The following is a 14,123-nucleotide window of genomic DNA, read 5'->3' on the forward strand; positions in this document are numbered from 1 at the left end:
GAATCTCCAGAATTAAAGTAGTCTTTGACTAGAATTTTATCATATTACACCCATTAATTCCTTTTCAGGTTAAAATTTGTGTTAAAAGGTTTTCTGACTTTGTAGAAAATAAGATTTGTCAGATATATAAAACTTGTTTTCTTAAATTAATGTTTTGTTAGAACTCAATTGAACTGACTTTAGAAAGTAAAACTAGATTTTGTTCTTAAATGTTACTTCTTCTTCATCAGAATCAAAATTTTCTTGTTCATTGATATTAGTTTTTTTCCTTTTTATGAGTGTTAAATAATCAGATGATAGACTAACCAGTGTTTCTACCTTGAAATAAGCAACTTGAAAATAATATTTTCTTGATAATATTGAGTAGACATAATTCAGCTACTTTTTGGGGAAAAACATGTACACCTGATTAGATTTCATCTTTGTCATGGATAGTTGCCTCAACATTTATGAAATCTGACTTTAGTTATTTTAGAAGATGAACAGATTGAAATATAACATTACTTTCTGATGATGTATCACTTTTTAAATTTTCTTTCTTGATCCCTTTCCTCCCATTCTTTAACCTAATTTATTCCTCATTCCCTGTGCCTACCACAATGTGTTCCATGTTTTTGGTGCTTTCCTATCTTTGCCTATGACAGTTCTTCTTTTGTTTATGCCAGGTTTATGGTTTTAATCTCTAGTTATTTGCTGTTTTTTCATTACTTTCTGTATTTTTCCACATTGATCTTGACCCTTTATTCTTGATTAATCTCTTCCAACTGTATTGGAAATTAGTCATTTTCTACATTGAAACCAAAATGAAATTTTTATATCTAGTCTTTTTAAATCTCAGTATAGAAAAGATATAAAAGTTGGGGAAAGTATGTACCATAACAACTAGAAAATGTGGGTTTATTTTATATATAGATTTGTTTTTATAAATCCCAGTTGCACATTTCGCTAGTTCTTCAGGGTGTGGGGGCAAGGGGTGGTGGTGGTGAAATTATTTTACAATTATTTTATCATAATTATTATTTGGTGCTGTTTAGAAGAAACAACTCTAAGCTGGTCTGTTGTTTATAGAGTCCTGGAAAGAATGCTGTAACAGTAACTAAACCTCTAATTCTAATTTATAAATAAACACACTTTAAGAAAAAGAGAAAAACTGAAGTTTGAATTCATTCGTAATGGATTAGGAAATAAAAGTGTTTTGAGTTGGGAGAAAGGGAATTTGCAGCATGAAAAGTGTCGTTTTCAAGAGTAGTTAAAAAACATCATTAAATTTTTTCTGCAGAGGGAATTTGGTCCAAAAGCCATGCAAAGTTTAATTTTGCTCCGTTTTCCTCCATTTATCTCATCTCCAGCAGAAATAGTTCATAATCAGGAACTTGTATTACGTTGTGATTATTACAAGACAGGAACCTGAGTAGATAGTCACTGAATAAAACTTATTTGTTATGGAACATCACTGTAACCAGACCATCACTGAGAGCTCACTGAGATATGAATACAATTTTTATGTTTGTTGTTAATGACATTTTTATGCTAAAATAAGTATGATTAAGAAGTTAAACTTTTTATTTGATTTTTGTCTGTCCAAAACTCTAGTATATATTTTTGCTATTAACAAATGAGATACTTAGTGAAATTTGTTTAGTAGGTATAATTATTCATTTATAACATATTGCATACAAATGGTTTTGGTATATTTAATATGGACTTTGCTGTGGTATATTGCACGAACCATGTATTTTTCTCTTTTAGGTTAAATGCTCATTTCGAAGTAAATCCAGATTGTTCTGTCTCTCGAGCAGAAATGTATTCTGAATACCTCTCAACTTGCAGTAAATTAGCTCGTGGTGGAATCCTAACATCAACTGGATTTTATAAATGTCTTAGGTAGGATGCATAGTTCTTAAATTTATATAAAATTCATTTACGTTATTTACAGCACTTCTTACTTTTTAGAGACAATACCAAATACTTATATAGCTTTAAACATCTCCATTTCTTGAAATTTTATATGGTAAAGTTGTAGGGTGGTAGAGATTTAAATTAAAGGAAATTTCAGAAATCACAACTTGTTTTTTGTATTTGAACATTATGCAGTTTATCAAAAAAAAATTAAAGGAGAAAATTAAGTTGACTTTTCCCTACCTACTTTTATAAGTTAAAGACCTGACTTTTGCCTATCTTAATTTTGAATAAGTGCATAACCAGTACCCTGTCTTGAAATATCAATGGTTTTTGATATTTTACAATGTTCATAAAATAGTGCCCAAAAAAAGTGATATTGCCTTCATGCTGCCAATTTTTTGTTAATTATATACATGGGCTAAAATTGTTTAAAACCCAACAACACCTGATAAATAATGATTTTTTAAACTGGAAGATTAATCTCTTCTTTCTCCTTACCCTTACAGAATATAACCTTATAAATGATACTGGTTCATACATAAGTAGCAGTGAATACATTACTGTTGTTCATATAAACATTGTTAGAAGTCAGTGTCTTTTGCTAGTGTAGTAATTATCAAAACTAATTGAGCATATATATACTTGACAGAACGGTCTTTCCAAATCATACAGTGAAGAGAGTAGAGGAACCCAGTAACACCGGGCAGGCACATATTCATGTAGTAGGCGTAAAAAGGAGGGCCATACCACTTCCCATTCAGATGTATTATCAGCAGCAACCAACTTCTACTCCTGTTGTTCGTGTTGATTCTGTTCCTGATGTATCTCCAACTCCTTCACCTGCAGGTATTAATTTTTATTGTTTTAAATAATATTAATAATCAGACCAAATGAAAAGTGTATATTATTTATCTTTAAATGTATAACTTTTCCTTGTTTTTCCAGTAGCTTTTCTTACTTGCACTATTGTTTTATTACATTGATATAATTCAAAGCTGTTAGACGTTCATTTCTTAAAACTATTTTCTCTTGTATTAAGAAAAATAATGAATTTCTACTTACAGCTTTTTTCAGTTATTTCATATAGAATTCTGACTTTTTGTCCGTATTTTCAGGAATCCCTCATGGACAACAAAGTGTAGGAAACCATTTTCAGAGGACTCCTGTTACCAACCAATCTTCAAATTTGACTGCAACACAAATGTCTTTTCCAGTACAAGGTGTTCATACTGTGGCACAGACTGTTTCAAGAATTCCACCAAATCCTTCAGTTCATACCCACCAGCAACAAAATGCTCCAGTGACTGTCATTCAAAATAAAACTCCAATTCCTTGTGAAGTTGTTAAGGCTACAGTAATCCAGAATTCTGTTCCCCAGTCAGCAGTTCCTGTTAGTCTTGCTGTTGGAGGAGGAGCTGCACAGAGTTCTGTGGTTCAGAATCATAATACAGGGCCACAACCAGTCACAGTTGTAAATTCTCAGACTTTGCTCCACCATCCATCTGTAATTCCACAACAGTCGTCATTACACACAGTGGTACCTGGACAGATACCTTCAGGTACTCCTGTTACAGTAATTCAACAAGCTGTACCACAGAGTCATATATTTGGCAGAGTACAGAACATACCAGCATGTACTTCTACAGTTTCACAGGGTCAACAGTTAATCACTACATCACCCCAACCTGTGCAAACTTCATCTCAACAGACATCAGTTGGTAGCCAGCCACAAGACACTGTTATCATAGCACCTCCCCAGTATGTTACAACTTCAGCATCCAATATTGTCTCAGCAACTTCAGTGCAGAATTTTCAGGTAGCTACAGGACAAATGGTTACCATTGCTGGTGTCCCAAGTCCACAGCCCTCAAGGGTAGGGTTTCAAAACATTGCACCAAAACCTCTCCCTTCTCAACAAGTTTCATCAACAGTTGTACAGCAGCCTATTCAACAACCACAGCAGCCAGCCCAACAAAGCGTAGTGATTGTAAGCCAGCCAACTCAACAAGGTCAGACTTATGCACCAGCCATTCACCAAATTGTTCTCGCTAATCCAGCAGCTCTTCCAGCTGGTCAGGCAGTTCAGCTAACTGGACAACCAAACATAACTCCATCATCCTCACCATCACCTGTCCCAGCAACTAATAATCAGGTCCCCACTGCCATGTCATCATCATCTTCCACACCTCAATCACAAGGACCACCTCCTACTGTCAGTCAAATGCTATCTGTGAAAAGGCAGCAACAGCAGCAGCATTCACCAGCACCTCCACCACAACAGGTACAAGTACAAGTTCAACCACAGCAAACAAATGCAGGAGTTGGTCAGCCTGCTTCTGGTGAGTCGAGTCTGATAAAACAGTTGTTACTTCCAAAGCGTGGTCCTTCAACTCCAGGTGGTAAGCTTATTCTCCCAGCGCCACAGATCCCTCCCCCTAATAATGCAAGAGCTCCTAGCCCTCAGGTGGTCTATCAGGTGGCCAATAACCAAGCAGCAGGTTTCGGAGTACAGGGGCAGACTCCAGCTCAGCAACTTTTGGTCGGGCAGCAAAATGTTCAGTTGGTCCAAAGTGCAATGCCGCCCACAGGGGGAGTGCAAACTGTACCCATCTCGAACTTACAAATATTGCCAGGCCCACTGATCTCAAATAGCCCAGCAACCATTTTCCAAGGGACTTCTGGCAACCAGGTAACCATTACAGTTGTGCCAAATACAAGTTTTGCAACTGCAACTGTGAGTCAGGGAAATGCAACTCAGCTCATTGCTCCAGCAGGAATTACCATGAGCGGAACACAAACAGGAGTTGGACTTCAGGTGCAAACGCTTCCAGCCACTCAAGCGTCTCCAGCTGGACAATCACCGTGTACTACTGCTACTCCCCCATTCAAAGGTGATAAAATAATTTGCCAAAAGGAGGAGGAAGCAAAGGAAGCAACAGGTTTACATGTTCATGAACGTAAAATTGAAGTCATGGAGAACCCATCCTGCCGACGAGGAACTAACACCAGCAATGGGGATACAAAGGAAAATGAAGTGCAGGTGGGAAATCTTTTAAATGGAAGAAAGTACAGTGACTCAAGTCTACCTCCTTCAAACTCAGGGAAAATTCAAAGTGAGGCTAATCAGTGCTCACTAATTAGTAATGGGCCATCATTAGAATTAGGTGAGAATGGAGCTTTTGGAAAACAGAACTCTGAACAAATGGACATGCAGGAAATAAAAAACGATTTGAAAAAACCCCTCGTTAATGGAATCTGTGATTTTGATAAAGGAGATGGTTCTCATTTAAGCAAAAACATTCCAAATCACAAAACTTCCAATCATGTAGGAAATGGTGAGATACCTCCAGTGGAACTACAAGGGACTTTAGATGCTTCTCAGCAAGATACTGCCAAAGGTGATCAACTAGAAAGAATTTCTAATGGACCTATATTAACTTTGGGTGGTTCACCGTCGGTGAGCAGTATACAGGAGACTTCAAACGTGGCAGCACAGCAGTTTAGTGGTACTGATTTGCCTAACGGACCTCTAACTTCAAGTTTGAATTCAGATGTGCCTCAGCAACGCCCTAGTGTAGTTGTCTCACCACATTCTACAACCTCTGTTATACAGGGGCATCAAATTATAACAGTTCCCCACTCAGGATCAAGAGTGTCCCAGTCTCCTGCCCTGTCATCTGAAGTTCCAGCTACAAATGGCACATCAGAATGCAAAACTGTAAAGAGGCCAGCAGAGGATAACGATAGGGAAACAGTCACAGGAATTCCAAATAAAGTAGGAGTTAGAATTGTTACAATCAGTGACCCCAACAATGCTGGCTGCAGTGCAACAATGGTTGCCGTGCCAGCAGGAGCAGATCCAAGCACTGTCGCTAAAGTAGCAATAGAAAGTGCTGTTCAGCAAAAGCAGCAGCATCCACCAACGTACATACAGAATGTGGTCCCCCAGGTAAGTTCCTCTATCTCATTTCTCTTATCATGAAAATTCTGATTTGTAAATATGATTTTAGGGGGAAATTATTTTTGCTAATGTGATCATTCTCCATTTCTTACTGTGAAACGTTATGTTGTCAGCTTACCTATGTACTTAATGTGCTTCTTTTTTATTTTTCTCTGGTTTTTGTAATAGTAAACCGTTTTCATTGTTAACTTTAGGACATAGTTTAAAGAATCTCAGTTTTCTTATAGACCCAAATTAGTAATTTTGTAGACGCAAGGTAAAGAAGCACATCTTTTGAAAACTTAAAAGTGGATCTTAGTCTTACTGGGCAGCGTTGCTAAAGTGTACTCCAACAGGAGGTTTCTATGTTTGATTTTTGACCTCAGTATGTTTTTGTGTTCCTTTTACATAAAAGAGTAATACCATAAGAAATGTATCAAGTGCGTTCTTGTTATATTTATGTATTGAATTCATTTTCTTTTTTCTTATAAAGTATTTATACTTATTTCAGTACTTTCAATCTATTCTGATATTCCTAATTTTGTTTCTTGTCCCTTTACTGTCATGTTGCTGCTATTCCTTTTTTTTATTGCCACTAATCTAATTCCATCTTTATAAATTGATTTATATTTACATATTATATAAATGGAATTATACAATATATAGTATTTTGTGTCCGGTTTGTTTCACTTAGTATAATGTTTTCTGTTTTTTGCCCAATATTAACATCTTGTAACTTTAACACATGTAACATTTTGTTCAGTTTCAAAGAAAAGCAGTCTTATATATGCAGTATTACTCATATTCATATTTCATGAGGCTTTACTATACTATACCATCCCATGTTACAATTTTACTATGTTAACTGTTCCATATTACATTTTTTAGTAATATACATGGCCTTACTATTTCCCATTTAACCACTGTCATGTCATACCCATATAATAGCACTGTTAGATACAACATTATGTTGTGTACTCACCTTTTCTATTCATTTCCAAAGAATAACACACAACCTTTTTACCAATTCTGCACAAGTTAACCCTCAGCTTTCCTTTCTCTAACCTCATTCTATTTTCTGGTGAACCTTATTCTGTTAACTCCATTAGTTTCCCCAATATATTTAGTTCATATTGTATGTATGTGCAATCATATAATATTTGTCCTTTTGTGTCTGGCTTGCTTCACTGAACATATTGTCGTCCACATTCATCCATATTGTTATATGTGTCACAGTTTCATTTCTTCTTACAGCTGCATAATATTAACTTCTTTAGGAGCTGCCAAACAATCCTTCACAGTAGCTATATCATTCTACATTCCCACCAACAGTGAATAAGCGTTTCCTTCTCTCCATATCTTCTCCAACACTTGTCATTTTCTGTCTTTTTAACAGTGACCATTCTAATAGGTATGAAATGATAGCCCATTGTAACATAGATTTGTATTTCCCAAATTGGTAGTGATGCTAAACATTTTTCATGTGTTTCTTCACCATTTGTATTTCTTCTTTGAACAAATCAAGTCTTTTGCCCATTTTTTAATTGGGTCATTTGTCTTTTTGTTGTTGAGTTATAGCATCTCTTTCTGTATCATAGATATTAAACCCCTATTGGATATGTGATTTCCAAATATTTTCTTCCATTAAGTCAGCTTCCTTCTCACCTTTGACAAGGTCCTATGAGGTGCAAACGTGTTTAATTTTGAGGAGGTATCATCTATTTGTTCTATTATTTCTTATGCTTTGGGTGTAAGATCCATCACCTACCACAAGATCTTGAAGATGTTTTCTTACATTTTCTTCTAGGAGTTTTATGATTGTAGCTTTTATATTTAGGTCTTTTATCAATCTTGATTTGATTCTTGTATAGGGAGTGAGATAGGGGCCCTCTTTCATTCTTTTGGCTATGAATATCTAGTTCTCCCAGCACTATTCTAAAAGCGGCTGTTTTCTCCTGTTACCACGGACTTGGAAGGTTTTTCAAAAACCAGTTGGGAGTGGATGTGGCTCAAGCAATTGTGTGCCTACCTACCACATGGGAGATCCCAGGTTCAGTGTCCAGTGCCTCCTAAAGAAGATGAGCAAGACAGAGAGCTGACATGATGGGTTGGCACAGTGCACTGACACAAGAAGAGAACACAGCAAGAGGACACAATGAAGAGACACAGAGAAGAAATACAATAAGAAATACAACACGCAGGGAGTAGAGGTGGCTAAACTGATTGGGTGTGCCTTCTTTCCATATGGGAGGTCCCAGGTTCAGTTCCTGGTGCCTTCTAAAAAGAAGACGAACAGAGAACAGACAGCAAGTGCAAAAAGCAATGGGGAGGGCGGGGGAGGAGTTGGGAGGGGAGAAATAAATAAATAAATCTTTTAAAAAAGCAATTACGCATAGAGATGAGGGTTTATTTCTAGTCTCTCAATTCTATTCCATTGATTAATGTGTCTATCTTTATGATGATGCCATGCTGTTTTTACCACTGTCACTTTGTAGTATGTTTCAAGGTCAGTCAGTGAAAGTCCTCCCACAGAGCTCTTCTATTTTAGAATGTTTTTGGCTATTCAGTTCTACTTTTGTTTCCAAATAAATTTGGTAATTGCCTCTTCATTTTCTATAAAGTAGGTTGTTGGAATTCTGATTGGTATTGCATTGAATCTATAAATTAGTTTGGATAGGATTGATGTCTTCATGATATTTAGTCCTCCAATCCATGGACACAGTGTGTCTTTTCATTTATTTAGGTCTTCCTTGATTTCTTTTAGCATTGTTTTGTAGCTTTCTGAATATAGGTCCTGTATTTCTTTGGCTAAATTGATTCCTAGGTATTTGAGTCTTTGTTGCTATTCTAAATGGAATTTTTTTTTCTGATTTCCTCCTCCATTTGTTTAGCACTAGTTCTAGTTAGTACTCTACTAACAAATAGAAACATTACTGATTTTTGTGTGTTGATCTTATATCCTGACACTGTGCTAAACTCATTTATTAGCTCAAGTAGCTTTGTTGTAGACATTTCAGAATTTTCTAAATATGGGATCATATATACATGAATAGTATAGTTTTACTTTTTATTTTCCTATCTGGGTGCTTTTGATTTTTTTTTTTTTTTGTCTAATAGCCCAAGCTAGAATTTCTAGTACAATATTGAATAACAATCGTGACTGTGGGCATCCTTGTCTTGTTCCTGATTTTAGAGAGAAAGCCTTCAACCTTTCCCCATTGAGTACCGTGTTGACTGTGAGTTTTTCATATATGCCCTTTATCATATTGAGAAATTTTCCTTCTATTCCTATCTTTTGAAGTGTTTTTATTAAGAAAGGATGCTGGATTTTGAGGAAAGCCTTTTCTGCATCGATAGAGATGATGATGTGTTTTTTCCCCTTCAATTTGTCAATCTGATATATTACATTAATTTATTTTCTTACGTTGAACCACCTTTGTGTACCAACAATAAATCCCTCTTGGTTGTGTTGTATACTTCTTTTGATATGCTGTTAAATTCTATTTACAAGTATTTTGTTGAGAATTTTTGCATCTATGTTCATTAGCGAGATTGGCCTGTAATTTTCTTTTCTTGTAGTGTCTTTATCTGGCTTTGGTGTGAGGATGATGCTGACTTCATAATATGTGTTGGGTAATTTTCCCTCCTCTTCAGTTTTTCAGAAGAGTTTAAACAGAATTGGTGTTAATTCTTCTGGAAATACTCCGTAGAATTCACCTCTGAAGCCATCTGACCTTGGACTGTCCTCATTGGTTGAATTGCAGAGATGGGTATGAGGGGTGGTTGGGATGGAGAAGTGAGGAAGTTTCACCTTCTGCCACTTGTCTGCCTGGGTTGTACCCCGTATCTTAACAGAGAAGCGAGTGATGATTGAGTCAAGCTCTTTAAATGTGAGTGGTTTAAATGCTTGCATTTCTTCGAGTCAATGTAGATTGTTTCTTTGTTTCTAGGAATTTGTGCATTTCATCTAGGTTGTCTAGTTTTTGACCTACAGTTTCTCATAATATCCTCTTTTTTTTTTTTTTAAAGATTTATTTATTTAATTTCCCCCCCTCCCCTGGTTGTCTGTTCTTGGTGTCTATTTGCTGCCTCTTGTTTCTTTGTCCGCTTCTGTTGTCGTCAGCAGCACGGGAAGTGTGGGCGGCGCCATTACTAGGCAGGCTGCTCTTTCTTTTCACGCTGGGCGGCTCTCCTCACGGGCGCACTCCTTGCGCGTGGGGCTCCCCCACGTGGGGGACACCCTTGCGTGGCACGGCACTCCTTGCGCGCATCAGCGCTGCGCATGGCCAGCTCCACACGGGTCAAGGAGGCCCGGGGTTTGAACCGCGGACCTCCCATATGGTAGACGGACGCCCTAACCACTGGGCCAAAGTCCGTTTCCCATAATATCCTCTTATAATCCTTTTTATTTCTGTGGGGTCAGTCTTCCCCCCCTTTCATATCTGATTTTATTTATTTGCATCTTCTTATTTCTTCTTTGTTAGTCTAACTTAAGGGTTTGTTGATTTTATTGATCTTTCCAAATAACCAGCTTTTGGTTTTGTTGATTTTCTCTATTTTGTTGTTGTTATTCTCATTTCATTTATTTCTGCTCTAACTTTATTATTTCTTTCCTTCTGCTTGCTTTGGGAATGGTATGCTGTTCTTTTTCTAGTTTCTCCAGTCATTCAGTTAGATCTTTGATTTTAGCTCTTTCTTTTTTAATATAGGCCTTTAGGGCTATAAATTTCCCTCTCAGTACTGCCTTTGCTGTATCCCATGTTGTTTTTTTCTCTATCTCTTTTTTTTTTTTTTAAATGTTACATTCAAAAAATATAAGAGGTTCCCATATACCCCCCAACCCCCTCACCCCACTCCTCCCACATCAACAACCTCTTTCAACATCATGGCACATTAATTGCATTTGGTGAATACATTTTGGAGCACTGCTGCACCACATGAATAGTGGTTTACATTATAGTTTACACTCTCCCTCAGTCCACCCAGTGGGCCATGGCAGGACATACAATGTCCAGCATCTGTCCCTGCAGTACCACCCAGGACAACTCCAAGTCCTGAAAATGCCCCCACATCATATCTCTTCTTCCCTCTCCCTACCCTCAGCAGCTACCATGGCCACTTTCTCCATATCAATGCTACAGTTTCTTCCATTACTAACCACAGTACTTCATAGTAGAAATTTTAAGTCCACTCTAATCCATACTCTATTCCTCCATCCTGTGGACCCTGGGATGGATATGTCCACTCCACCTCTATATTGAGAGGAGGCTTAGATTCTACATGGATATTGGATGCAATTCTCCTGCTTGCAGTTGTAGATACTCTTGGCTCCCTGGTGTGATGGTTGACCTTCTTCACCTCCCTGTTAGCTGGCCAGGTTAAGTCCAATAAATCAGAGGGTAGGAGTTGCAAGTCTGCTGAGGCTCAGGGCCCAGCTGTCACATGGACAGTCCAGAGATTCAGGTCTCCTGAGTATATACCAACCCCAGCACCAACCACAAGTTCAGTAAAAGTGACAGAAGAGGCATGTGTAGAAATGTCACATCTGAGTCCAACTCCATCACACTCAGGAGTACAAACTCCAAAGTAAGGCCAGCTGACATGGCACTGAACTCCAGAGCCATCTGCCATGACCATAGACCCTGTGGGTCTCTGTAGCCCTCAGGAGAACCAGTTCCTAGGATTGTATCTACTTTGGCTGTCTAAGGGACCCTGCTGAGGCGTGCATAAGCGCAACCCCTCTGATGACCTCCCAGCTCTTTTTTGGAGACTTATAGCAATATAAACTCATTTGTCCTTTTCATTTCCCCCTTTTATTCAAGGTCAAAAAGCAGTTTTTAACAGCTGTTACTTCATGTAAGCTGAAATATTCTGCTGGTTTGAGTTGACCCTTTTATTCAAGGTTTTTTTCTAGTTACATCATCAGCTGGTGCTTGATATTAATCCCTCAGCGCCAGGGAGGCTCATCTCTGGGAGTCATGGCCCACGCTGGAGGGAAAGTAATGTATTTACATGCTGAATTTGGCTTAGAGAGTGGCATTTGAGCAACATGGAGGCTCTCAGGAGGTAACTCTTAGGCACCCTGCAGCTCTAGGCCTAGTTCATATTTCAGGCGCACAGGCTCATAAGCATTGTCATCAGTATCAAGGGCTCATTGTTGGACCATCCTTCTTTATTGGTCTTTGCCATTGCACTTGAGGGACCCATAAGTTTTGATAATTTGTTTTCATTTGTCTAATACATTTATTAATTTCACTTGCAATTTCTTCTTTGACCCACTGATTGTTTAGAAGTGTGTTGTTTAGCCTCAACACATTTGTGAATTTTTCCCTTTCAGGTCTATTACTGATTTCCAGTTTCATTCCATTATGGTCTAAAAAGGTGCTTTGTATAATTTCAGTCTCTTTAAATTTATTGAGACCTGCCTTGTGACCTAACATGTGGTCTGTTCTGGAGAAAGATCCATGAGCATTTGAGAAGAATGAATAACCTCCTGATTTGAGATGGAACATTCTGTTTATGCCTGTTAAGTCAAGCTTGTTTATCATATTGTTCAAGTTCTCTGTTTTCTTGTTGATCTTCTATCTAGTTGTTCTATCTAATGATGTGAGTGGTATGTTAAAGTCTCCACATATTGTAGAAATGTCTTTTTCTCCCTTCAGTGTTGCCAGAGTTTGCCTCGTGTATTTTGGGGTACCCTAGTTACATGCATAGACATTTATGACTGTTATTTCTTCCTGGTGGATTGTCCCTTTTATTAATAAATAACTGCCTTCTGTATCTCTTACAATTTTTTTACATTTAAAGTCTATTTTGTCTGACACCAGTATAGCTACCCCTGCTCTCTTCTGATTACTATTTGCTTGAAATATCTTTTTCCAACCTTTCGCTTTCAGTCAGTTGGTATCCCTGGGTCTAAGGTGAGTCTCTTGTAAGCCAGCATATGGGTGCCTCATGTTTTTTTAGCCATTCTGTCAACCTGTATCTTTTGACTGGGGAGTTTAATTCATTCACATTCAGTGATATTACTTTAATTGCATTTTTTTACTTCTCCCGTTTTATTCTTTGGTTTTCAAATGTCATCTTATTTTTTCTGTCTTTTTATTCTTTTGGTTATCCTTTATACTTTTCTTCTGTACTGTCCTCCAAGCCTCTCTCTCCTGTCTTTTTCTTTCAGGCTCTAAGGCTTCCTTTAATATTTTCTAGAGGATAGATTCTTTTTTATGAACTCAGTTTCTATTTATTTCCAAATATTTTATGCTCACCTTCATACTTGAAGGACAGTTTTGCTGGATAATGAATTCTTGACTGGCAGGTTTTCTCTTTCAAGTCTCCTAATTGTATCATACCACTGTCTTCTCGCCTCCACAAATTCTGATGAGAAATCTGCACTGTCTTACTAGGCATTCCTTCCTTGTATGTGATGGTTTCCTACTTCCTTGCTGCTCTCAGAATTTTCTCTTTGTCTTTGGTGTTTGGCATTCTGAGTAGTATGTGTCTTTCAGATTGATCCTGATTGAGGTACACTGTGCTTCTAAGACATGTAAATTCATTTCTTTCATGAGAGTTGGGACATTTTTAGCCATAATTTCCTCAAATATTCTTTCTGTCCATTTTCCCTTCTCCTTCTGGAACTCCCGTGACACATAGGTTGTTGTGCTTCACGTTATCTTTCAACTCCCTGAGCCCCTGCTCAATTTTTTCCATTCTTTACTCTCTTTGTTCTTCTCACTCTTCCATTTCAGCTGTTCTGTCCTCAGTATCACTTATTCTTCCTTTTATCATTTAGAGTCTGCTGTTGTAAGTCTCTATTGTGTTTTTTATCTCACCTATCATGTCTTTTATTCCCATGAACTCTGTTATTTTTTCTATTCAGTTTTTCAAATTCTTCTTTGTGCTCTCTGTGTCTTCTTGATGTCCTTTATCTCTTTAGCCATATTGTCTTTTAACGAATTAATTTGATTTTGCCAGTTTGTATGTATCTCTGATTATTGTCTCAAATCCTGTTTCTCATCTGGAGCTTCAATATTTTCCTTTGCTTGGGCCATTTCTTCTCTTTTCTTACTATGGTTTGTAAATATTTTGCTGATATCTGGGCATCTGATTTTGATGGTGGGTTTACTCTAATGGTCAGGTAGTCTCCCTCTTTTAATGGCATGAGACTGTCTTACTGCCATTCTTTGGTTCTTTGTTCAATCTGTTCTAGGTCTTTAGGATTGTTCCTGTTAGTTGCTCAGATCTGGGCACTGGGGCCAGTAACAGGTTGCAGACCCACTTCAAA

The 14,123-nt window shown here is 37.5% G+C and overlaps 1 protein-coding gene across 2 annotated transcripts in view; it reads left to right on the forward strand.

Annotated features, from left to right (window-relative positions):
- The window catches only part of ARID2 (AT-rich interaction domain 2), a 230,771-nt gene that overhangs the window by 163,939 nt on the left and 52,709 nt on the right, over nucleotides 1-14,123 (forward strand). For both annotated transcript variants that reach the window (XM_058307854.2, XM_071218789.1), the window contains 3 exons: nucleotides 1,750-1,884; nucleotides 2,552-2,748; nucleotides 3,018-5,851. In XM_058307854.2, coding sequence (XP_058163837.1) covers nucleotides 1,750-1,884; nucleotides 2,552-2,748; nucleotides 3,018-5,851 — 3,166 coding nt within the window. The remainder of the gene's footprint in view (nucleotides 1-1,749; nucleotides 1,885-2,551; nucleotides 2,749-3,017; nucleotides 5,852-14,123) is intronic.

This window comes from Dasypus novemcinctus, chromosome 12, assembly GCF_030445035.2.
Source record: "Dasypus novemcinctus isolate mDasNov1 chromosome 12, mDasNov1.1.hap2, whole genome shotgun sequence".
Taxonomy (NCBI): Eukaryota; Metazoa; Chordata; class Mammalia; order Cingulata; family Dasypodidae; genus Dasypus; species Dasypus novemcinctus.